Source organism: Bombus fervidus, chromosome 2, assembly GCF_041682495.2.
Source record: "Bombus fervidus isolate BK054 chromosome 2, iyBomFerv1, whole genome shotgun sequence".
NCBI lineage: Eukaryota > Metazoa > Arthropoda > Insecta > Hymenoptera > Apidae > Bombus > Bombus fervidus.
Window position 1 is genome coordinate 12,718,514 of NC_091518.1, and position 25,275 is coordinate 12,743,788.

The following is a 25,275-nucleotide window of genomic DNA, read 5'->3' on the forward strand; positions in this document are numbered from 1 at the left end:
TTAAGATCCTGTTATGTAATAAATATAAACTCATCATTTTAAATATTTTATTATCTTACTGTACTTTCTGTTTTTTTTTATTGAAACAATTAAATATATTGAAGAACGCATATCGATTCTATGAAATAGACAGGACATTAGGATTAAAATACATATTTGAACGAGGGTTGCAATGCTTGCAATTTTTTCATATAATTTCTACATATATTTATCCCAGGCAGTATTATTTACAAAAATGTTATGCTTTCTACAAAGTCTTGATAATTCAGTCTTGACACAAGTTATAAGTGTACATGATCCCAATCGTTATAATATTTCTGTATTGAATATGCTAAGAATTTATCTTTTTTTCATCTCATTATTTATGCTTCTTTATATATGTGTTTTGTTTTTATATTATCATTCAATCATATTTAATTTATTTGAAAACAGAAATTAGGAAATGATTACTGCAAGAATGCGATCTACTAGATATACAATCTTAAGACCAATTTTTAATGCTAATTATGTAAACAAAAAGACAAAAATTTAATTTAATCATGTTTAACATCTTTTTTGTTTTAATTTTGTTTCATTAAACAGTGGAAAACGAGTCCCTCGAAATTAATGTTTGTATACATGGTAAACTCTTGTCTTTAGATTCCTTCGTTTCAATATTTATGCTGTACTGAACAACACGACTGTAAACATTTTTATAAATTTCTGCATGAATCTCCTCATCGTGCACAGTAATATCAATTCTTTTTCTCAATTTGAAAAAAACAGAGAAACGGAATTCAGTTATATTTTCTATCGTTCTTTGGCAATCTACGAAGAGCTATACACCTCCAATATTACAAGTTTCTTATAATTCTCAACACCTTGCTTTGATTATCATTCACCAATATTAACATATTCGAATTGAGTATAAATATATATACATAAAAACGTGGATATAAAATTAATATAAAGGTATTCAGGTCATATACATATATGAATGTGAAAGTACTTAATAAAGATATACAATAACTGTAATTAAACAGTTACATAACTTTTATTATGCTTTCATCTAATGTGCAAAGTGTAATATAATTTGGAGGCGCATTTCTCTTCAAAGAAGCTCATAAAAAGCGAATCACATTCGCAGGTATCCTAATAGCTACGGCGAAATTTACACAGTGTTCGATAAGTTTTCGAGAGCACCGAAGTTAAAAGCTAAATTAGCCTGTACAATGATGCTTGGTCGGTAATTAATTCTGTACACACAATACGAATGCAAATATATGTGTCGTTTTTATTTTATTACATAGTGAAATGAGAAAAAGAATAGGAACTAATATTTCCAACTTTCGTGTGAAAGTACAACTGCGTAAGCTTGAAAAAAAAAAAAATATATATATATATATCTGACAATAGAAAACGACTCACATATTGCATAATGGAGATTTTAATTTAAATTATTAGTTCTCAGTATTTCTAAAAAGTAATGATTAATATATTACTATGCGGTTACCTTACGCAGAAGCGTAATACTGTCATCATAAAGTTCAACTTTCTTTTTCCTCCTTTCTTTCTCGTTTTCTCCCCCTCTTTCTCTCTCCCTATCTCTATCTCTCTTTTTCTTCGTTTCCATTTTTACAAACAAGATTACGGAGAGACGATCGCTTTACATAAAAGTTTTTGACATTGCTTGCACAGGATGCAAATCAATATTGTAATTCGACCATACAATAATTCGAAAATTGTCATTTTACTTGTAAAGATATATGTATAGAAATGTACAAGAAGGATGTATAACACAATCGTGCTGAATTGTGCTATGTTATCTTACAGAAAGAAATTGTAAAAATCACTAATGTGCAAACAGCAGAGTATAAAATATAATAAAGGTAGTATTTACAGTATTATAAGATTAAATATATAGCGAATCCTGTAGTGCCATCTGTTTATGTCACGTTTTGTTCATTTTGTAACATATTTTCTGATCGAGCAAAGATTTTGATTTCTATTTGATGTGGCAGGTTTGTAATTTTCTTTCAAACCAAATGACTATTACATATTCTTTCACTGCCATTAATAAATGTTCATATAAATACGAATTACATATTGTTATCTTATAACGAGGCTTCAAGAAACACATAAAAGTCACTTATATGTATTATAATATTTTTAATTAACAAGATATAATAGATACTACATAAGTTAACCAATTTGTAATTGGTTCAATAACAATTAATTGTAGAAATATCATTTCTATGCATACTTTTTTAGACATACAAAACATGAGCACGGTGGCTAAGCACGAAATGCATCACCAAGAATCATAAAACATATGAACAATTTGCTTGATAAATTAAAGGGATCAAGAGTGACACTAAACATAGACACTTTAAATTTGCTATTTGTACTATGATGATAATGACAAATTGGAAAGTCTGCCATTCACTTAACTAAACACCCCCATAATATAATGATTACACGCGGGATCATTTATATCTTTACTAACAGTATGATAGTATGTAAAAAAGTTTAGATTCTTATCAACGTCAAACGATCATGAGGTAAGAATAGTCGAACTCTCTTAACCATAAAAATGAGCATAGTTTATATCTTAATATATTATACTTTTCTTAATATACTATACATTTATATATCATAACACTAGTTGAAGAAAACGAAAATAGAACGATCATCTACCTCAATACGCTTGACATCGATGTCAATGACATAAAAACGAGTTAACGATCATTTTTTTTTACAATGAACATGATTATACACATATACGTAGATAATTATACGCAGATAATTACCCTTTTCTCGTAATTTCATAATTCTTATTTGTACAAAGCATCGTTCAAGGATAATCATAATAGATACATAATCTATATTAACTTTTGCTAAGTCATCAAGCACATAAAATAATATAAATTGGATTCTCTGATTTGAGTCTATACGAATATTGTTACTTTAAAAAATATCATGCGTACAATGCTTTGTCGTCATATTTCAAAATACGAATTTACGTTAAAAAAGGGGTGATGGTTGCATGAACATTGGAAGATTATTTGTAAATTACGACTCTACTGATATCATAACTAGTATCAGTAGGTAGGAGCATGAAAAACTCTTTAGTGTATTTAAGAAATAGCACATGAACCGTAAATAGATATACAACATGAATGAATGATGAACAATACACAAAGAACAGAAGAAAACGGCCTAAAAGGAAACGTACTTCCTTAATCGGTAATACGATCAATGAAATATTCGGAATTCTTATTTACAATCTATCAGCCTTATTGATACTTGTACATAGGAAAATGGGACTAAAATGATATACATATTATTCATATGTATTGAATATGTCCATAATGTATAATTTTTCCTGTGCACAATTCCATTCTGTATATTTTAACATTCTTTTTACATTCAATGGCAAGTTCATTTGCCTGATTATGCTACTTATGGATGGATAATGAGACCAATAAAATCTAAAAACTCGTCATACATGACGATTGCAAACACGAAATATAACATTGATTTACGTATATATACAATGGAATTGAACTCTCTCAAAAAATTTGTAAAAATAACGAGTTAATGCGTCAAATGCTTAAAAGTGTATATGTATGTCACAAGTAGTATATACATGAATAGAGAAATAATAAGCAATCCACACAATTTTAGAAATTGTTTTAGGAAAAAAAGAAATCGATAAGAGTCGAAACGTTTATAGTCAATATGTGATTGTTACTATTTTCAAGTAACAATAATAAAAGCTACATACAATTATGTACCTAATATTCCTTTTATAATATATTCTTTCTTAAAGACAGTTTTTTTCGTTCAAAACAGAAATTTTGTACTACCATCTTGCTTTTATTAGTATGGATTAAATCGAATTTCGATAATTAGTACAATTTAAACAGAATTGGTAAAATCCATTCATACATATACATATTCTAGTCTATTCGACGTAGAAATAGTTTTCGTTCTCAATCGAGAACGGCGGGTGAGCACAAACGGTCCTGAAGGCTAAAGAAATAGTGTGTCCATCCAAAATTGGTTTTACACTATACACAAGTTTGCTATGATAAAATTTGAAAACTGCGCAACACTGGACCTTTAAAAATGTAAAACACGCTCACCACTTACAATACATAAATTGTTCATATTTACGCCAAACATTAGGCGATGTGTAATGCGTTTTAAAAATTCTGCATACACACGACGTAAAGTATCTTAATTAGTTTGTCTGTTTCCTACTTGCAATGTTTTTTCTTCTTAGTTCAATTTGAAAACAAAATATTGAAGTTATTTCAACTGACACTTTATTTTCACTAGATGTCTCTGATAATAAATATTATTATCTCTTCTTAAATCATAGTACGTAAATCGACCTCGCTATATTGTTGCATTGTTATTTCATGTTCTTTCACTTTATCGTTGTGTCATTGATAGACGAATAAGTTATTGTAAACTTCATTGGAATATTCAGTGCAACAGATGTGCAACAACACGTACATCATTACCAACTGTATACTTCTTCTCAGTATACTTATCTTTTAATTATTATGAACTTGGTGAAATAACACTTTCCTTCTTAAAGGAACAACTTGCTAAGATTAGAAGTATTTTTGAAACTGTGTTGTAGGCATTTCCGAAAATTTTTATACACCAATATTGTGTTTTATGTTTATTTGCATATGGTCTTGTTGTAGTGTTTCAAGAATTTGTTTCTGCTTATTATGTTCTGCCTAAAATTCAAAATAAAAAATTGCGTTTAATTTTTTAAAAATAAAGTGCATTAAGAAGATTATAATTAGAAATTGTTCTTTTATCCATACCTGTATGGACCCCATTTGTGGTGTTAAACTTTCCCTTTTTGCTCGTAAAACTGGATTTTTCAGGTCTCTTTCTATATTATTGAGCTCTGATTCTTGTAATGCTATGCTATTCATGAGTTGAAGATGTTTCCTTTTTATCTCTTTATTGATAATCTATTATAAAATTAATAATAATCGATATATATTCTGTAATACTATACATTTACATTTTTAACAATCTACACTTACATTGTTATCAGGTAGTTGTTGTACTTGCGTTTCATTGAAGGGATCTGAAATATTAAAAAAAAAAAAGTAATTTGAAAAGTTCATCTGGATACGTATTAATATTGTATAACAAATAAGTATATATATACTTACTTTCAAGAATCGGTACATATCTTAAATCATCAATTATTTTCATTATAATATCTGGAAAAGATTTTAAATTATCATTTATTGAAACCCAACGTAAACAAAAAGAACCACAAAAGAGATAGATATAAGAGAAAGGTTTGGACATTTAAGTGTATATATTTTTGACATTTTAAAATTATAGAATTTTATCAGAAAGCTTTTACGATTGAAATATAAATGGAAAAAAGTACCACCCACTGTTTGCAATATACATAATTTGTTTGTTTACTTTGTTTGTAGATGAATGCAGCGTTACTTTACTCAGTTCGGTACCTGGATTTGCGCCCAGGCCTGGATTCAGCAATGGATCGTCCTTCAGATCCTGAAGACGGTTAAATTCGTCATCCAGATTTGGAGATATAAACGGTACGCTAGAATCCACCTGTTGTTGATAATCGACAATGACGTCGTTTAAAATTGAATTCGGAGATTCCGCAACATTTATCGACTGAGGATTTATATTGTTGTACTGATTGAAGTCCGATGAAAGTTCTGAAAATTCCTGGTCAATAAAAGACTTGCATGAAACATTCTGTTGATCGTCGCTTGAGTCAGATGACGCGTAAGGAACGTTACTGTGTCTTTTTTTACTGCAACTTGTATTAGTATCTTCGTCGCTATATATCCTCTTCAGTGGAAGATTCTTCGAGTCAGATGTAATATTATTATCGACATTATTTTCAACATAATCCATCACAGGCTTCTGTTGATGCGTATAAGCATCTGTGTTATGTTCAACTTTAATTTTACATAGATTATGCGAACTTGAAACATTTTGGGGGTTCTTGACAGCTGCAGTAGGACTCAAAATATCCACATTCTGAGATACCTCAAAATGAGACACCCCAGAATCTCGTTGAGTACTTATGTACGAATCCATGGTCGATGTATCTATGTTACGTTCGACTTTAATTTTACATAGATTATGCGAATTTGAAACATTTGTGGAGACTTTGACAGCTGCAGTAGGACTCAAAATATTCACATTCTGAGAGGTCTCAAGATGAGACATTCCAGAATCTCGTTGGGTACTTATATATGTTTCTACAGTCGCCTCATTTGTGGTGATTATGCTGTTCATTTGTGGTGAATTCTGGTTATCTTGTGAATTATCATGAAGATTGTGCTGTTCTGTTACTTCATGTAACGTTATTTTTTTTTCAGGTGACTTTGATTTGTCCTGCCTCTCTTTGGAATCTTGTTTATTATTATTTGCTTTGGACTCTTGTGTTTGATCCCGACTTCCTTTGCCTTGTACCATCAAATAATGATTGATCTTTTTAATGCCCAGTTTCCGAGCTTGAGCAGCAGCTGGCGGTAAATGTTGCGAAATCATTGCAGCCTTTACGTATTGTTCGTTTGGCATAGGCGATGCTGTGAGGCGATCCTCCGGAAGAGGCGACGACAAATCGCTAACTAGATAGGTAATTGCGTCCTCTAGTTGCGAGGTATCCTCCACACTACTTCTCGAATGTTGCGAATCTGAGCCCTGCAAGTATGATTAAATATTTCTAATAATTTTCTAATAATTACTTTAGCTCAATGATATTCTTCCATTTCTGTCTTAAAACATTTTATTATTCATTACGCATAAATTTATAAAGTAAATTACCAAGTCGATCGATGTATCATCACCATTCTGAATCATTGCTCTCACAGTCTCAGAGATCGTAGCAGAAAATCTCTTCTTCATTTGATTCATTAGCTTGATACCTTCTTCCTCCCTATCGTAATAGCCATACCATAAATTTGTTTGTAACAAATTTAAGAAAAGAAAAATTCGCGTCATCCCAGAGATATACCGCGATACTTACGATACTAATGTGTTTATGCATACGAAGGACACCGCAATTTGCGAATCCTTATCAACTTCTAGATATCCATGAGTGCGTAAATAAATGGATTCGCCCGTTTTCGAAGTTAGTCTGTAGCAGGATGATCCGCAAGTCTCCGCCCGATCGTACACTATAAATTATTATATTAATTATTCGAACAATTACAACGAAACGTAAAATAATTACTGAAGAAAATGAGAAGAAAAATGCAGGACTGCAAAAAGTGCAAGCTTTTCTACTCACTTTGACGAAGCGCAACCATCGCCCAGATACGATCATCCATGTGCATGAAACCGAAGGCGCTCATACCCGACACCTCCTCTGATAAGTAACCAGCCACTACCGATATCCTGTGATCGCAGTAAATGATCCGGCCGTCTACCAAATGTCGAGTGATATACTCGTCCTTATTCGCGTCTATGATCGATATTTTGGTAATGGGCCGCCTCATCAACAACCTCGCTACACCCACGAAAACGATATCGTTGCTGGTCGATGTGATTTCTGTAAAAGAAGATTAGAATCCTTATTATTTTCCGTTTAATACAAATTGCATGAAATCGAATGGTCCAGCGACTAATGCGCGATTTAATACATTTTGGGAACAAGTGTTTTCTAAGTTACGTTGCTCCGCTAGTTTCAAAAGTCTAACGTGTTTCTTCTGGTTAACATTACATCGCCATCTGACTGAAGGTATCTGCTACCTGTGTTTATTAAAACGATCAACAGAGTCCTCATACTTTGCTGTTAATTCAACTTTCACCAAAATGTCCAATAGATCTTTTCTTCGAGATTTCCATATAATTCTGTTCGTATGGTATCATTGAAAAACGTGAGGTAACAATTGGAAAACAACGAGTAGTATTCAAATATAAGACGCATCTACATGCATTTATGCGTGTTCTAATCTGTAAATTCACGAGATTAAAAGCGGAGAATCTAGACGATTGAACGGATCTGCGACTACGCCTACACCTCTAGCCGACGAAGGCGACGGTCTAAATTTAAATACATGGCTAGGATAAATATTTGCGATACCCGTTTCAAAACCAACGTTACCGGTCCCGACGTGTCGTGATAAAAGAGGAACATAGTCCCATAGAATCCGAATTGGAAGAAACTCGACACGTCTCCGTCTCGAATCGATCAAGATCCATGGACCGTTCGCCTCGTGTAAGAATGAGTACAATTTATCGAATAGAATATGAATAAATCACAATGACAAAAATTACATTATTGTTATATAGCGTAGACTATTGATAAAATTAAATAATACTGTTATGCCCGAGATTCGAGACTTTCATAGTAGTATAAAAGTATAAAAATTACATTTTCAGGGGTATAAGTCGCGTCTTCTGGAAGAAGATTTTAAGTTTAATATTTTAGGTAATATACAAGCTTGTTATTAAGGGTCGACATTTAGTCGTAAATATTGAAAAATGATAAATTTGTCTCGTCTGTTATGTGCAATTAATTATTAATAACAAATCACCATAAGCATTCTATCTATAAGTAAGTGATGAAACATCTGCTAATGTAAAAAATAAAGCATAGTAAAACGGATCAATGTAAAATCTCCAAAACACGTCAACAAACACGTATACTATAAAGAGAACTAAATTATACTAAGTACTCACTACGTTTTGTGATTACAACATTTTCACATACATTTACCTTGAACGTGCTAAGTGACTCGCGATTTATGAATGGCAGAGTACATTAATGTCAGTGTCTCGTTCGACTTCTTATGAAATTAGTCACGATCTTTGCAAAATATCGAGACATTATCGCCAAAAGAACACAACTTACACCCATAAGCCTCGATTTTAACGATTATGAACGCTGTTACGATATCTCAATGAGCTTCGGTACACATCTTTACCTCGATGTTTCGTTCGATTGGGGTTCGAATCGGAATTTTTGCAAGCATCCGCCAGCCTGAGCATTCCTGAGATCTCGAACCATTCGTATCGCGTGTGCTCGCGCCTCGACGCAGTATGATGCAGCATTCTAAGTTCAAAGCCACGTCTCTGCTCTCGGAATTGTTTCCTATCGTTCTTCGGCGTTGTCGAGTCTTCCGACGAATTGGAATTATCGTTTACCCCATCGGTGATATGCGGCGTAGACGAAGACACCAATCCCTGAATCTCATCTGGGGTGAGATTTTTCGTTAATTCCTCGTGATCCTTGGGATGGATGAAGGTATACAGCGAATGTCCTAAAAGATCCGCCTGCAATACCATATGCATATTTTTTAAAATGTTTATCGATTGATTTCCTTCTCCTGTAATTTCATGGAGACATCAGTGTTTAATACTTTGATAAGGATTGATACAAAAGGATTAGGAGTATGGAACATCTTGAGTTATATAATGATTACAATTAAGCAGAATTATTTGCTTGATTTCATTTTCTGAATTAAATCTATTTAATAAAATAAACAAAATGTGAGAAGAATTGGTTTCAAAAATTAATCGCACGAGTACTCTTTATTTCTCTGATCGTTTGGTTTTACGTAAACGAGAGTACATTGTTCTGTTTGAAAGCTGAAATTATAGAAAATTCAAACTCTTTATACACGTTCTTTCTTTGCAATTATTACATCATATACTTTGCAAATGTTGTGTATCTTTATCACTTCAGAACAAACGACTTTCCTTTAAAAATTAAGTGGACCTTAGGTCCACTTGCACTGTTTGCAGGAATTACTTAATTTAAGATTTTACTTTCTATTCCGTATTTGACACTGCATTTTGACCGCCAATAGAATATCTGTAGAATATCGTCTGAAATATAGAATAGAAATAAAAATGAAATACCTTGTACTCAAGTTACTATACCTAGCTCAAATCTATCTATCAAACTTGCGATCACCTACGATCAAACGAAACCAATCGACTTGTTTCAGATCCAACTCCAATCGCTATTATTGGAACTTTTGTAGCTTTTCTGCGCTCGAATCCCGATTCCGTCGAATTCCACGAACGCTTTCGTTGAAACTGGCTACACGTCCACGCGTTCTTGCCCGGTCTCCTTCTGCATCTCGATGGCGGAGTTGCGATTTAATCGTGGCCAACGCGGTGCACCACGTCGGCGACGGGGCTCGTTTTCACCGCGGGGAGTTTCTCCTTGAGAACAATACCGGCTGATTGTGACTATCTCCTTAAAAAACCCGGAGGATCCCGCGCAAACAACTCTTCGCCCCGCCTCCACCATCTTTCTTCCTTTCTCTCTCGATCCTCTTCTTTCTCGTTTTCTTCTTTCCTCTTGGTCTCTCGTGTCTCTGCCTCTTTCATCTCCCTTCATTCTCCACCTCTTGGCTCTAGCCCTCTTCTTTCTTTCAACCATCTTCTGGTATCCTTACGCTTTCGAAGTCGGAACTCGGCCGAACATCAGGTTCGTTACGCTCGAGCGTCGAATTATCGTTATGCTCGAATCTGGAACGCCACGAAGGTTCCTCTATTACAGAACCACGTGGATCGATAGAACAGGAACTTTTTGCCTTTCACGGTGCCAGACTCTGTTCAGAGTTTGGTCTTCGTCGTTTGCTTCTTCGTCCAAGCTGCAAAAGCTTCGTCGTCCATGATGGCTTGCTTTTTGCTTTCTTTCGCCTGGTGCTACTTGTTGCAGCTTCTCCCTTTGGCATTTGTAGTATGCTCGGACGGCTATGAAGCACGAAGACGCTTGATAAAAGGGACGAGTCGTCCGAGCTGAGTCTAACACGTTCACCGCTGATTGGATTTTTATCACTGTGCCGTGTGCTCGTACGGATAATTTTCGCTCAAGATCTATTTCTATATCGTCTTTTTCAAAAAATGTACAAAGATCGGCTTTGTACACAACGCGTAGCGTTACAAACGTTTATGTAAATTTATATTTTTATGAGCGAGATTAATGAGACGGAACCTAAAAAACCGAGGTCTCTCTCACGCCATAACTAACTCTCTGCTTTGGAAATTTTGTATATTTTTGTAACTTGGGTATACAGTCTGTGCATTTTTTCATACGTAAGTCATAGTCGGGCTTGTTCTTACCGTCGTTAAGTCTATAACTCAAAAAAATCTTGGACTATTTTCTTTTAATGATAATTAGGATTATATCATCAATGTGGTAACATTTATTTTAATTTATACACATTGTACAATCGTATGCAAATATAGATTCGTATCGTTCGAAACGTACGCAGTGAACGCGTTTACCATTTAACGATGCGATTGTACATCGAAGATAGAACAGATAAGATTGGAAACCGAGATGTTCCATGTTAAAAATGTTCTCAATCGCAGTTTTCGTAATTATCGGGATACCATAATGTAAAGTTCCAGAGGAAACTTTATTCATTATTGCTCTATGTTCCTTCACTTAGAGGACACCGGTTATGAAGTTAATAACGAAGCGAAACCAGCGAGTAAGTTGTGCAACATTAGCCTTAAGGATGTTCAACGATACAAATAAAACGAAAAGGCAGAAAGAAATGTCAACATATTCCACGCCACTGTATTTATTATTTTGCCAAAGAAGATTCATAATCGAAAAATACACGACAATTAGCGTTCAGCGAATTATAAAGTCTAAATAACGTTTTCTCTATTTTATGAAGAAATCGAAGCTAAAATATTGGAAAATCTCTGATGTATCTTATTACTATGTTTCTTGTTCCCTCTTTTTTTTTTCTCTTTTTCTGTTCAAAACGTCGCTTTGAAATAGGAACGAAATATCCATCGACAGGCTATCGAGTTGTTACGAAAAGAAAAAAGGAAAAAAAGCTTATCGACCTCCGACTGATTTTTTTTTGTAAAATAACTAACTGCGCTTGCCGTAGAAATCGAGTAATTTTTTTACCGTTTCAACCTCCTATGTCAGGGGAAAGCGTGGAACACGTGCCACGTAAAACTTCTCTCCTACAATGCAATTCTTCCCTTCTTTTGCCTCCTTCCTCTTTGTCGTTGCATGCGACGCTTCTTTCTTTTCCATTATACGCTGAAATATTCTACATGGCAACATTTTTTCCCATTTTTCGTTTCAATTCCTCTTTCGCTTTTTTATTTTTTGTCTTTTGAAATCACACACGCCACGGTATTTGTATTCATCTAAACCCCGCGGATTCTGTTCGAAATAATTCGAATCCGAACACGTGCGGTAAACAATTCGATTGAAAAGCGAGCACGAATCGCGTAGCTAACTGGTTACTTTCCGTAAGAATGACAAATGAATGAATAAGAAGGATAAAAAAAAAAAAAAAAGAAGAAGGAGAAAGAAAAGAAAGAAAGGAAAAAGGACGAAAATACAGGAACACGGGATAAGCCGGTATAACGACCAAAGGAACAGTTAATGTTTCGTTTTCATCGATGTTTCTCTTCGTTACGCAAACACGCTATTCGCTACATGCTGCAGCCTCGTTATATCATTCACATAGTTAAAAATAACACTGATTAGTTGTTCCTTATGTTCGTATAAAAACGTATGGCAGTTCTCTTTTTATACTTTTAATCGTTCATTTTAAAATTGAAATATCACATATCTAATGTTGCTCGACGACGCCTTGCTATGAATTATCGTCGATTTATATAATTTACGGTTTGATTATCGATTTTTATCGAATTTCAGGAGAATATGTGAACACCGTTATTTACAGATGTACGTAATTGAAGATATCAAGAATTTTTTCTTTTAATTAGATAAAATTAAAGCTGAAATTAGAGGCCTAAATTCGGGAATTACGTCGAGATAAAAAATGTTAAGAATGATTTTATTAATCATCGGTAATGTTGTGGCGCTACTCAGATTCTTAATAAATATGCAATAAGTAAATAATCAGCAACGTTTGATCGATCTTGTATTGAGAGAATATCAAAGGCAGCTGATGAGAAGTCTCTGATAGCAAGACGAGGAACTTAAGGAAGAAAATACGTACATATATTATATTCGTCAGAGTTGATCTGCGACATACCGGTAGAATATTAAATGTGAAAAACTTGTTAATCGATGTATATAATGATTTCTGACAGGTAAAATCGTTCGTTTATATAGAATTTTCAGAAGGACATAACGCGTTGAAAAGGTACTGCGGGTGCACGTCAGTTACCATGGCGGCCTGGTTATGCTCATTTGATCGATAATTCCGGACCCTTGGCACGAGCTACGTTTCACCGTAACTGCAATTGGTTCGGTGCTTTTTATTAATGCAGGGAACCGCAGTCGTACAAAGGGAAGTTTCGCAAGGCAGCAAATGCTTTTGATATTATTAAGTCACCGAAAGGCTAACACGACCCATTTAGTTGTAAAAAAGCTATTTCTCCAACTTCTTAACAAATTTTCCCCAGTGGGTTAACGAAAATAGAAAAATCTAGCTTTCTTTTTAATATACAAATTGTTTCTTCTTCAAACGACGATGTTAACATCTCGTTAATTTACGTTGAACTCTGCGTTCTAACGTTATGAACTATATATAAGGAACACACTTTTATGTTATAACATATTTGAATGAAAACACGAAACGCGTAAATATCAAATATTATTTCACGTTCGTATAAAATACGTTCACCGAAAGGCTAACTCGACCCATTTAGTTGTAAAAAAGCTATTTCTCCAACTTCTTAACAAATTTTCCCCAGTGGGTTAACGAAAATAGAAAAATCTAGCTTTTTTTAAATATACAAATTGTTTCTTCCTCAAACGACGATGTTAACATCTCGTTAATTTACGTTGAACTCTGCGTTCTAACGTTATGAACTATATATAAGGAACACACTTTTATGTTATAACATATTTGAATGAAAACACGAAACGCGTAAATATCAAATATTATTTCACGTTCGTCTAAAATACGTTGTGTAATAATGTAAAAATCTTCGTAGCATAGACTCCCGTCTAATGACGTTTCAAGAGTTTAGGATTCTCATTTCTGAATTTGTAGGAAGAGACATATTCGGCAGATAGGGTTGCCGGATAAAGTAAAATGTGGACCTATGTGAATGAATGTGACTTAAATCGCGAAGATTCGCGTTTATTTCGTTACGGGATAAGAAGTTGCGTGTCGGTGTATATGTGTGTTTGTGAATGGGCTGAGTGTGGTTTTAAGGGTGGATAGCGTGCGATGAGAGCCGGGAATGAAGTTTGAGAGGATAGCGAGGAGAAGGAAAGTTTTAGAGAGAACGATGAACAGATTATCTAGGGACTTTAGAGGGAGGAAACTTTTCGTGAGAAACAGCGTTATGGTACGGCAAGGCTGAAAAAGATAGAGGCAAGATGAAGAACAGGTATAAAGTCATAGACAAAGGATTCACTGTACTCTTCTATTTAATACTTATTTTAAAAACCTCAATCTTAAAACATAAGACAAAGAAATTTAGCCAGAATATTGAAAATTTCACGATTTTGTTAGAATTGTTATACGTCGTTGTAAAACCTCGACGTTTATTGGAGTTGAAACCAGGTTTATTCGAACGCACATAATTTTTACTCCATCTAAAGAGCGAAGATACTCGAGCCGCAAGTTAAAAAGATTATGAAACTTTGCAGATACTTAGAGGATATAGAGGCGATATTATGCAATCTTTTTTGTTACCTAATTTCACTTTAAGGGGGTGAAATCCACTTCTGAAGAATTTACTTTCCGATCTTGCGTTATAACTCGCCAACTATAAGAGACAGGAAAAGGATTTTCTAGCGATAGATACTTCTTTTAATTTGGACTATCATTCGGTAGAAAATTGATGAATATTATAACGAGTCCAATTTGAACAGCAGAAAAGAAAATTGAGTACTACGTATCTGTATATTCTCTACATATTTCCAAAGTTTCAAAAGTTTTCGAATTTGCGGCTCGAGGATCTTCCCTCGTAAATACACTTGGTCTAACGTCGCTTAAATTCGACGATCGATCGAATTTAAAGTTTCATGCAGTCAGCATTACAATCTCGCTAGATTTTAGAACCACGTTACGACATTTACTTACGGATGTAATTTATTTATTTCGCTTAAATTTTACTTCGTTCGATAGCTATTGAATCTATGATCGAATGCCACTCAACGAACGATTACATTTCCAGATCCAATCGTCTGGAAACGTTCGCTTATAAAATAGCAGGAAAGAGAAGAAAATTTACCTGGGTATGTCCAAGGTGTTCCTGAACCTGCCGGCTGACGTAAACTATCTTCCCGGTTGTCGTGATGACTATGAAGAACCCCCCGCTTTCGATCAAGTTCTGTTACGGTTAACAAAAACGATTTTAACGTGTTCAAAACGTGTGTAACGATAACAGGACTGGACCGATTTACGAGTACTCACGTCGACGATATATTTTTCCAGGTCCAGCTCGCCAAGCTCTCGAGGGAGGAAGTCAACTGTACCACGACCGACCGCTGAAAACGTACGCAAATCAATACGTATGAATCGATTAGATGAGAAACTATTAGCGTTTATATGTTCGAAGAATACATCGAAGAATAAACACATTCGTATTTCAATCTATTCTTGCTACATTACTACATCGACTTACTGTATCGCATTCTGAGGAAGGCTGCTGCCAACCTCAGGATGGATATTTTGTCCATTTTCCTTGGACTCTCGGCGACGGTAGGTACAAGTGTCGCCATCGCAGAGATATTCGTATTAAGATTGTCGCGTCTTTGTTTCTCTGCCATGTTCCGTGACGCTCTTGGATTGCTGTAACAGAAACGAGAAAGAGCTTCGTTTTAATCTCCGTCTATCTTTAGAAACTTTTAATCCCAGCGGTTATGCGAAAATTAGAGACGATTCACTTGTACGATTTATAAAAAGACAACGGATTAAGGGATTAAATCGCGATATTCCTTAAATCTCTACTTTCTTCTTTCTTTGTAAATGAATTCTGTCTTAAAATACAGAGAGGCAATCTTAATTCTTCATCGATCGAATTAATCGATCTAATACATACCATGTTTTCCATTTTTCCCCGTTCTTTCGTAATTTATTCGCTTATTCGTTCTTGTTTAACTCCGTTAAGATCAAGGTACACGAGAATCTAATTCTTACTTAGAAACATTTTACATTTTTACGCGTCGCTTCGCTTTCTATTAACAACTACATTGCACTTACACGTCGAATGATAGAAATCGACTCGAAAACGACTGAAATCCAAATCCAATGTCTCTGTTCATATTTAATTCTACGATCATCGAAAAGTTTCGTTAAAATCAACCGGTTAAAGAGAGGGAAAGCAACGAGAAAGGATGCAAAGGTGCAAGTTGAGAAATATATGAGAATACGATTTCACTTATGACGTGAAAGTACTCGATACGTACGCGGGTATTAGCTCTAGCCGATCTGCGAAAGAAACGTTCGCGAAATTACATATTGTCGTAAGAATAGGGGCAATGAGAGTGCAAATGTCACGGCTGTTATTTGATAACGATGCTTATTTCTGTCGCTTGGTCATGAATGGGTCCGTGCGAATCCGAACGCAATTTCTATTCTCTGCGATCGCGCGGGAAATTCGAGATATCGGGAAATCCCTATGAAGCTTGTTTGTTTTCGTATCGAGTTACGTCTGATGATGAGAAACGTCTGATGATACGTTTTCTCACGGTGAGACGCAGAAAGCCTGGCGAATGCAATGTTTTTCGACGCGTCCAAATTTCTTCGCTCGTGTGAGGCCGTGTGTGTCAACTGGCAGCATCGTGTAACCACGAAAATAATTCGACCAGCCAACCCTCTACGATTTGCCAGAACGGAATTTATATTTTTAAACAAATTGTAGTTTTTTACGCATTTATGGGAAATTTCAAAATGCAAAAATAGTCGGACGAGGCTCGTAACGTGTAAATCGTATATAGCGCTCGTTACAATGTTGGTAGATAATTGTAACGATATTAATAGATGATACATCAGGACATAGAAAGATCTTTTACTTGAGTTTCTTTTTCTTTTTTTTTTCTCTCTTTTTTTTTATAAAGTTCGTAAAAGTATGAATTTGCATAAATATCCGCAGTCTACTCGTAAAACCTGAGAACTCATTGAACGATGTACAAAAACGATATTAAAATTTGTATACGTTAATGATTAGACTGCGGACCTTTATGCATTCATGCGAAATTTAAAGATCCAAATATGCATAGAATGCATTTAATACGCAAGAATATATAAGAATCCAAACTATGCTTTTTACTAAAATTCTTAATACGCGAGGCAAATCTCTGTTCAAGTTCTACTTCCGTATCTTTATTCGCAAAAATGTAAATTTGCATATAAATTCACGATGTACTAGTAATAAATTAAGTTCTCCCGAATGTTTCGAGGCCAGAAAGATTTAATTATTCTTTATTATGCTGAGGAAGATAACGGACGTGTACGTAGTCCACTGAGCATTAACATCTTCCATATCTTTCTATTTTTTAACGTATAGTTTATTTCGAACGTTTTCGCTAATTCGATCAAACGACATGTGTTTCATACCAATAGAACGTATTAAATATAATTAAGTTACTTAAAAAAAAAATTAGATCAAGAATACGACGAGCAGTTTATTTTAATTAAACTTTCGTTCGAAACAACTGCCTCTCACCTTTGATATTTAAATAAGCGATTTATTTCTTCGTACAAATGACGGACATGCAAATAACTGACGCGTGTATAGCGAATAATGAAACCGTCGAATGGTAGAAACGACGAATAACGTATAGAATATCTTGAAAAGAATGCACATGAAAAATTATTCAAACAATATTGATTTAAATTTTCTACTAGTGTACACACTGGATGTTGATCGATCCGCTTCATTGTACTCCAATATTGCAAGTAATATGCGAAAACATTGCTTGCAAAAGTTGTATAATTGGAAGAGAAACTAACTTTGTAACTTGATAAATTCTTAATATTAAACTTCACAACGTAACTTTGTCAGAATAAAATAGTTTCTTTACTTACTACCTATTACTTATTCATATTCTAAGTAATGCGAATGTGTTTCATAGTAAAAGTACTGGTGGCTGAACAAAGTTAAATATTTCAACAACGATAAGTTTTACGATAAACGTTATCTTATTATCTCTATAATAAAGATTCATTATGTTACCAAATACGAATGTATATATAAATAGGATGGAATGAAATCGATCTCCAAATCTTTTCCTTTCCAGTTAAAAGACAGAACGTTGCCACTATTTTACACGGGTAATCCTACGATCTAGTTACGAATAATTGTCCCTTTTTGCTTAACGCAACGAAGACATTTCAAGTAAACGTAACTTTATAGAGTTACTTCATCGAATACTCGTCTACTCGTTTCCAGTGGCCAAACGTTTTTCCCTCTCGACCATCTTCTCGATTTCTATTCTCGATTGTAGATCACGGTCTGAATAACTGTCCGACGATAAAAGGAGGCATTGAGAAAAAACGGTGCGCGGTGTCACATGTATAGACCATCAAGCAGTCGTCGGGTGAAATGGTCTAGCTCGTAACGACCGTCTTCACTTTGACGCAGATTCGAAGGGAAATATTCATCACGTGTCAGGCTGTACGAACCCATCCAGGCTACAGCATGACCCGGCCAACCTCTTCGTCGGTCTATTCCCGATGAATTTCTCGCTTTTTACGTCCAACTACCAGCGCCTGTGTGTCATCATCGAGCCTTGAAACGTGGTTTTTTCGTACGTTGAAACGAGTTGGTAGAACAAAATTCGAAGGTTATATAAAACGTTTAACACGTTCGGTCTTTCCGACTGCATCGAACGTTCGTACCATCGATTTGTCTACGTTTCTCGCGTAACACTTGACGTAAAATTGAACCTTATCTGTGGATGATGTAACGGGCCGAACTGGTTCACAGTTCGGCGAGCAGCTCCCTACGTGAAAGCTGAAAAACTGGTTGGTATTTATGCACTTTGTGCGACTGAAGTTCGATTTATTATGACTCGTTTTATATTTTCATGGTTAATAGCGGAGAAAGAAACAGAACACACGAAGATTTGAGTAGGCGTACTATTAAGTAATCGATGATCGACCGTTGCGACTCGACTTCTTCATACTGTAACCGAACTGACTAGCGATAAGTTAATGAATAATTGTATTTTTATCGGCAAATTCTTTACGTACGAGACATTATATAGAAAAATACGTTGTTATCTATAGATGATAAATTATGGCAGTTATTTTATATGCGAGGGAATTAGGAAAGCGATAAGATCTTTAACCAGAAGAAACATTAAGCGGAATTAGACTTTAAATGTATGCTTACTTAACACACTGTTGTACATAGTCATAAAGGCTGGGAAATTTACGATTGAATCGCGTACATTCGAATCTTATGAATTCCTTGTTATCTCGATTAAGAGGAAAAAATGCACTCGTGCGATTTTCCTTTAAATCTCTCATTTAATTTAACCCTGTTCATGCTCGTTTAACGTAGCAACGCGTACATTTCGTTTGAACATAATTCCAAAAAAAAAAAAAAAGCGACAGTTACTTTTCTGAGACAATTCAAAGTACTTGGAATACGTTTTACGATAATACGTCTTACGATAATAAATTCGTTCCTGAAGAGATCAATATAGATGATGATAAATGGTTTGTCTGAGTTTCGTTCGTGTTACAGCGCGAAGGTTAATAGTAAAATTAATACCGATAATAATATTTATTAATTGTCGATTACTTAAAATCGAATGACTCTTTTTTTTAGTAAAAACGAGATCCAACGATCAATTATGAGTTGGACATTAACGTAACCCGTTTGTACCATAATCGAATGCAGAAAGTGATGAAGTCAAACCATAAATCTCTGTTTTTTAATATTCTTGCGTAATGGGACAGCTGTTGTGTACGCGCATATAATAATCAAGGTCTTTGCTATGACTATAATCTACGTCTAAGTTAATAATAGAATCATTGCCATAAATGCAATGGCGGCTTCAATTGCGGTACTACGCGTCTCATAATCTCATAGAATGAACTGAAAGATCGCATTTTGGCCAATAGTTGAAATATCTTGTCACAAAGTTAACGAGAAATACCTAATATATTAAATTTTTTGGCCAACTGACTTTTCATATTTAAAACAAAAAGAGATATTATTTACATTTTTCAAAGAATATAATATTCTCTCTTTTACTTTAATCTGAAGTCCGATGAATAATAATTATCATAAATAAACGGTATAGACGAAGCATAAACGAAATAAAAGTGAAGAATGTAATAATATAACGGTAGGGGTAAGTAAAACTGAATAAAATTAAAAGAGATTATACGCGTCGACATGTAACTTTAACGTGTAACTTTATAAAGAGTTAAATACATGTAACAGACAATTCGTTTCATTTACGAAGCTGCGATATTTTTTAGGTATAAAGAAAAAGATTACACGTTACATACTCTATAACCTTCTGTGTAGAATAATATTATAATTCTTCGAATTAACTGGTTACTATAACAGTAACTTATCGTACAGTTTACAGTAACAGTAACAATTATAACAAATTAAAAGAATTAATTGACTGTTAAAAGAAACTCACATCTGCAAAACAGCATTATCGTATCGAGTTTGCCTTTATATGGAGCAACGGTACAATCAGCTTTTTGTTAATTACGTTCGCGACAATAAACAACTGACACTTTGGCCCGGTGTCTGATATTTCTGTTGCGTATCTGGCTAAGTGGCCGACTTGGCAATCGTCGACGACCATGTGCCATCGCGTATGCAATCATTGGCGTTTCTACAACGCGAGATCAAAACAGTCGAAATTGCTCGAAATTTCACACACACGATACACATATGTATCTCATTTTAACGTTATTCTTCAAAAAGAATAACGTTACAACAGCCTGGGGTATCGCTTTCAGCCGATTAAAACAATCAAATTTGCAATTAAATCGTTTGATCCGTTTCTTTTTAATTTTCCATTCTAATGATATTCTCGCGCGAGATTTTTCAATTGCAGAAACTCGAATCGTTTCATCCGATTATTCCTCTCCCTTTTCTTTTCTTTCTTCCAGATCTATCGTTTCTTTCCCCGTAATCGACGTAACAATGCAGAAACTTCGAAAAATCAGTGCGTCAAGGTTATCCGATGTTATACAATGCTAAAATGACTTTGGCCAATTATCCCTGCGACGGCCTTGGGACGCGTTATCGTCCAAGATAGCGCCGGCTAAAAATTCCTCTTTCAATGCTTTCAGACAGTTATTGTCGAAGTCCATGGGAAAGCGATCTCGAGGAGCTCGATGAAATAGGATACGAAAAGGAATCGATGATAGTGGGAAATTATCACGGAAAGCACACCATACGAAAAAATAGAAATTATTCGAAAATTAGAAAATATTCGAAATACAGCTTCTCCTTCTCTCGGATATAAGATAGCGAGAGATTGACTTTCGTATAATGAACGAATACTTTGTTTATAGAAAACTATAAATACGCAATGAACTTGATGTAGCTATAATTAATAATGAAATCATCATCATCATCATCATCATCATAAAGGCAGGACGGTATAAGCGCGCATACACGCGCGCGAATGTTTGACCCGAACACTTTCTAGAATACATATTTGGTTGGTAAAACAACTTTCTACCGAGATACTATGTCTTTAATTATATTCTAGAAAATATGAATTTGCATAAAAATCCATGGTCTAATGTGATAATCCTGTGGTACAGGTTTGCCTCGTGTTCCATAGTCTGGTGCAAAGCATATATATCTATAATACACGATGCATAACGTTGATTACGAAGCAAAGTATATTTGTAGAGGCGGAAAATAGAACAGAGTTCGACAAGTATCTGGTATCAAGAATATCCTTATCGCGAGCTGTACAACGAACCTAATCGTTATCACCGGCGAGACTAAAAAAATATTAGTAACACTTTCGCCGGGATGTGGCTCGTTTCGAACAGAATTGCGATGGTCAGGTCGCGCGGTCTTCCACGACCGACGTAGGAGTTAACTGCTTCCGTGCTTTGTTCTGTTACCCTGAAATATGCGTAAATGTATACATCGGTGTGCAACGTATGCTCGAAACATTGATTCAATTTCGCCAACGTTCGCAGTTTGTTTATTCTACATTTTCATTATGAACCAGAATTGTCAGTGTACGAACGGACAGTGTTATGCAGCAGGAGATCAGATTAAAAAAATTAAAGATTTGATATAGGAGACTGTAGCGTTAGTGTTAGTGAAATAGTTCCGTTTACTGAATTTCTGTTTCTTATACGTCAAATATTTTGATATTCTAATTTTAAGATGTCGACCTTTCGTTTTATAGGATTCCTGTATAATAATATTAATCCACGATTGTGATAGAATGTTGAAACGATTACTCTGTTTAAACGAACGATGTGAGTCGCAATTAATCCTTTGAGATTAAAAAAGTATTTGTAATTTATGTTTTAATATAGGTTTTACAAAGGGTTCCAGAATATTAAAGTTTTGTATGAAATGAACTTTGAAATTCCAATGATTGTTTGTACTAGTGCAGAAGTAATTACACGATAATTAAAACTTTGATATATTAGTAGACGTTTCTCAGTAGACCGCATAGCTGGGGAGGGGGGGGGGGGTAAGGAACAAGAATAAGTGGAACTCGATTCGCGTTACCTCCGTATCAGCAATTAATTATAATTCTTAGAACAAATCCCTTCGAGGCGAAAACGAACGTCCCCGTTTAACTTACGTCACTCGTGTCTTTTTCAAGCATGTACGTATCTGGTGGCCAGACGACCAGAAACAAAGAACAAAGATGAAGAAGGTCTGTCATAAAAGACTATAATGGACCGTTATACATACTCGTTAAAAAAAAAAAAAAAAAGGGAAACTATAAAGCAACTAATAAAATAAATATTCAAGCAACATGCTATTTATTCTACTTATAAAACCCTCTTATGTACCGTAATTATCCGACTACATTTTTATCAGGTAAATTTTTGAACAAAAGTCAAGGTATTTTCAACCGACGTCTAACCTACATGAATATTCTACATACCACGTTTATGCAAGTTCATTTTTACCAAATTAATTTTTTACCAAAAGAGAACGAACGTTCGAGACACGACAGCCCACGTGATTCTCTCGTATACCTCTCGTCTAGCTGCATTTTTATAAAAATCAATATTCGCGAAGCTGTTAAAATTAAACCCTTTAGAAAGAACATCTCTCCCCACCCAAACGAAAGTCCCATAAATATCACAAAAATCATATAACGTCCATCATATCATATAACATATGGACATCAATTCGAACCACGCCGCTCGTTAATTTCATTAAAACGCTGTAAAATCTTCGATTCGTATGTTTTTATTATTTCCATGAAATATAACCCGTCTGATGTCGTGCGTGCTTCGGATACGTATCCCGGGGATCGTCCGTGAAACGATTTGAGCCGGTTTCATCACAACTCCACGATGGAGAATGTATCGACTCGCCAAAAGGGTCAGGAGGCTCTCCATCCAGTTCCACCAGATCTTTCGCTGTATCGAAAACGTTACACTGGCGTATCGTGTTTAATACATGACAAACACGTGTGCATGCTGTCAGCCGTGAGTATTAATAACTATTCTTTAGAAATTTAGTAGAAAGCGAACACGTTTCGCTGTCTTTATATTTCGCAATTATCTTGTTATAAGCTTGTTGTCTTCAGCTCGCGTATTTTTACATGTACACAGGGAATTCGAAGACGCAGAAATACGCAGAATTCATATAAAACGCAAATATAATAAAAATACGGCAAAATATACAAAACATATTGCATTGTTATGATATCCGATCGGCGAAACAAGTTTTCGCTTAGATCCCTTTTTTTATAAAAGCGTGAATTTGCATAAAAATCCGTAGTCTGGTTATCTCGCTTATGACGCAAGATACTCGACGAAGTAAAATTTGTTAAAGTTTTCCAACGGATGCAACGAGCGGCTGTGTGTTCATACTTATGGTATCCAGTGTATAAATTGGCACGTTGTGGTTGTGCATAAAGAGGTGGTGAATGAAGGAGAGACAGAGAGAACGGAGGAGAGACGACATATACGCAGACGGGACGTAATCGTCGTACACGTGACGGGATGCGGTTAGCATACGCACACGAATACACGCGCTTGCAGGCGGCGCGGCAAAGTCCTGAAGTTACACGTTGGATAGGTCGGGGCACCGTGACGAATGAATCGATGCACGTGGACGGGCGACTGGCTGTAATACGGCCGAACCCTTCTCTGATCCTGGGCCACTGGCAGCAGCCAGCCGGTCGAAGCTTTGTTCTATTCACGAGCGCCAGACGTCACGACTATGACGAATCCGAGATTCGTGGTGGTTTTCATAGAAGCATCGCTTAATTGACAAACTCTAAAAACTATAGGGTGCAGGTAATGATTTCTGCGATTTAAAATTCAGATTTTTCAATTTTCCGCTACGACAGCGGACCAGTTACCCGACGTTCCCACGAAATATCGCATAATCGGTAGATTAATATCAGCGTTCAAGACGTAAGCGGCGTCTTTTTGGAAAAAATGTAGATTTCTTGTAATTTCTGTATGTACTTTCGGACTCGTTTCAAACTTTGCCAATGTAATCGCGAGGTGCTAATGAAATATCAAAATGTTTCCTGTAACGCATGTAATATATTTACAGAATGTGTCTACACAAATGTTGGAATGCTTTTGCGCATAGCTGTACTGTACATGGGGCGAAGAAAAGATAGGGAGAACTGACCTACGGGTGATAGTACGATCCGAGGCATTCGAGAGATCGAGAAATTGGTCAACTTACGTAGAAATTTGTTGACACAGGGAATAAGCGGTTGTTTCTCGAAACATTAAAAGTCTAAAAAGATACCTCGATATTTCTAGACATTTTATGCGCTGCACAGAGGAAAAATAGCATTATCGAACTTGGCAATTTCCAGGTGTAAATCGAGTCTTCTCCTTAAAAAAAATTTATTACAAGGTTCGTGTTTTAGCTACAACTGTCGAGTTCATAAGTTTGTTTTAAGAGTATTTAGCTTCGTAGATGCATCCGTGTTATCTGAGGAACGCGAGCTAGAGAAAACTGACCTAGACAATGCTCGAAGCAATAGCATTCGAAGCGTCAGAAACTTTACGACCATTTCGATAATTCGTGTAAACGTTGGTAAACTGTCGCAAAAGCTTTTCTCTTTTAATTTCCTGTGTCTTCGACCTTCTTACATTTTTAACGATCCAGGGAATACAATAATTATTCGATTTAAAACTCCAAGTATGGCACACATCGAAGACGATAACCATC

The 25,275-nt window shown here is 35.2% G+C and overlaps 1 protein-coding gene across 6 annotated transcripts in view; it reads right to left on the reverse strand.

Moving 5' to 3' along the window:
- Positions 1 to 33: 33 nt before the first annotated feature.
- The window catches only part of LOC139992650 (uncharacterized), a 94,249-nt gene continuing 69,007 nt past the window's right edge, over positions 34 to 25,275 (reverse strand). For 4 of the 6 annotated variants that reach the window (XM_072013707.1, XM_072013717.1, XM_072013696.1 and 1 more), the window contains 12 exons: positions 15,559 to 15,725; positions 15,348 to 15,421; positions 15,166 to 15,264; positions 8,940 to 9,288; positions 7,301 to 7,561; positions 7,037 to 7,187; positions 6,835 to 6,946; positions 5,496 to 6,711; positions 5,187 to 5,237; positions 5,055 to 5,098; positions 4,827 to 4,979; positions 34 to 4,736 (listed from right to left, as the gene is read on the reverse strand). In XM_072013707.1, coding sequence (XP_071869808.1) covers positions 4,650 to 4,736; positions 4,827 to 4,979; positions 5,055 to 5,098; positions 5,187 to 5,237; positions 5,496 to 6,711; positions 6,835 to 6,946; positions 7,037 to 7,187; positions 7,301 to 7,561; positions 8,940 to 9,288; positions 15,166 to 15,264; positions 15,348 to 15,421; positions 15,559 to 15,725 — 2,764 coding nt within the window. In that variant the 3' untranslated portion in view covers positions 34 to 4,649. Of the gene's footprint in view, positions 4,737 to 4,826; positions 4,980 to 5,054; positions 5,099 to 5,186; positions 5,238 to 5,451; positions 6,712 to 6,834; positions 6,947 to 7,036; positions 7,188 to 7,300; positions 7,562 to 8,939; positions 9,289 to 15,165; positions 15,265 to 15,347; positions 15,422 to 15,558; positions 15,726 to 20,542; positions 20,565 to 25,275 lie in introns of those variants that run through there. The other 2 variants (XM_072013738.1, XR_011801174.1) reach the window with 2 other exon arrangements.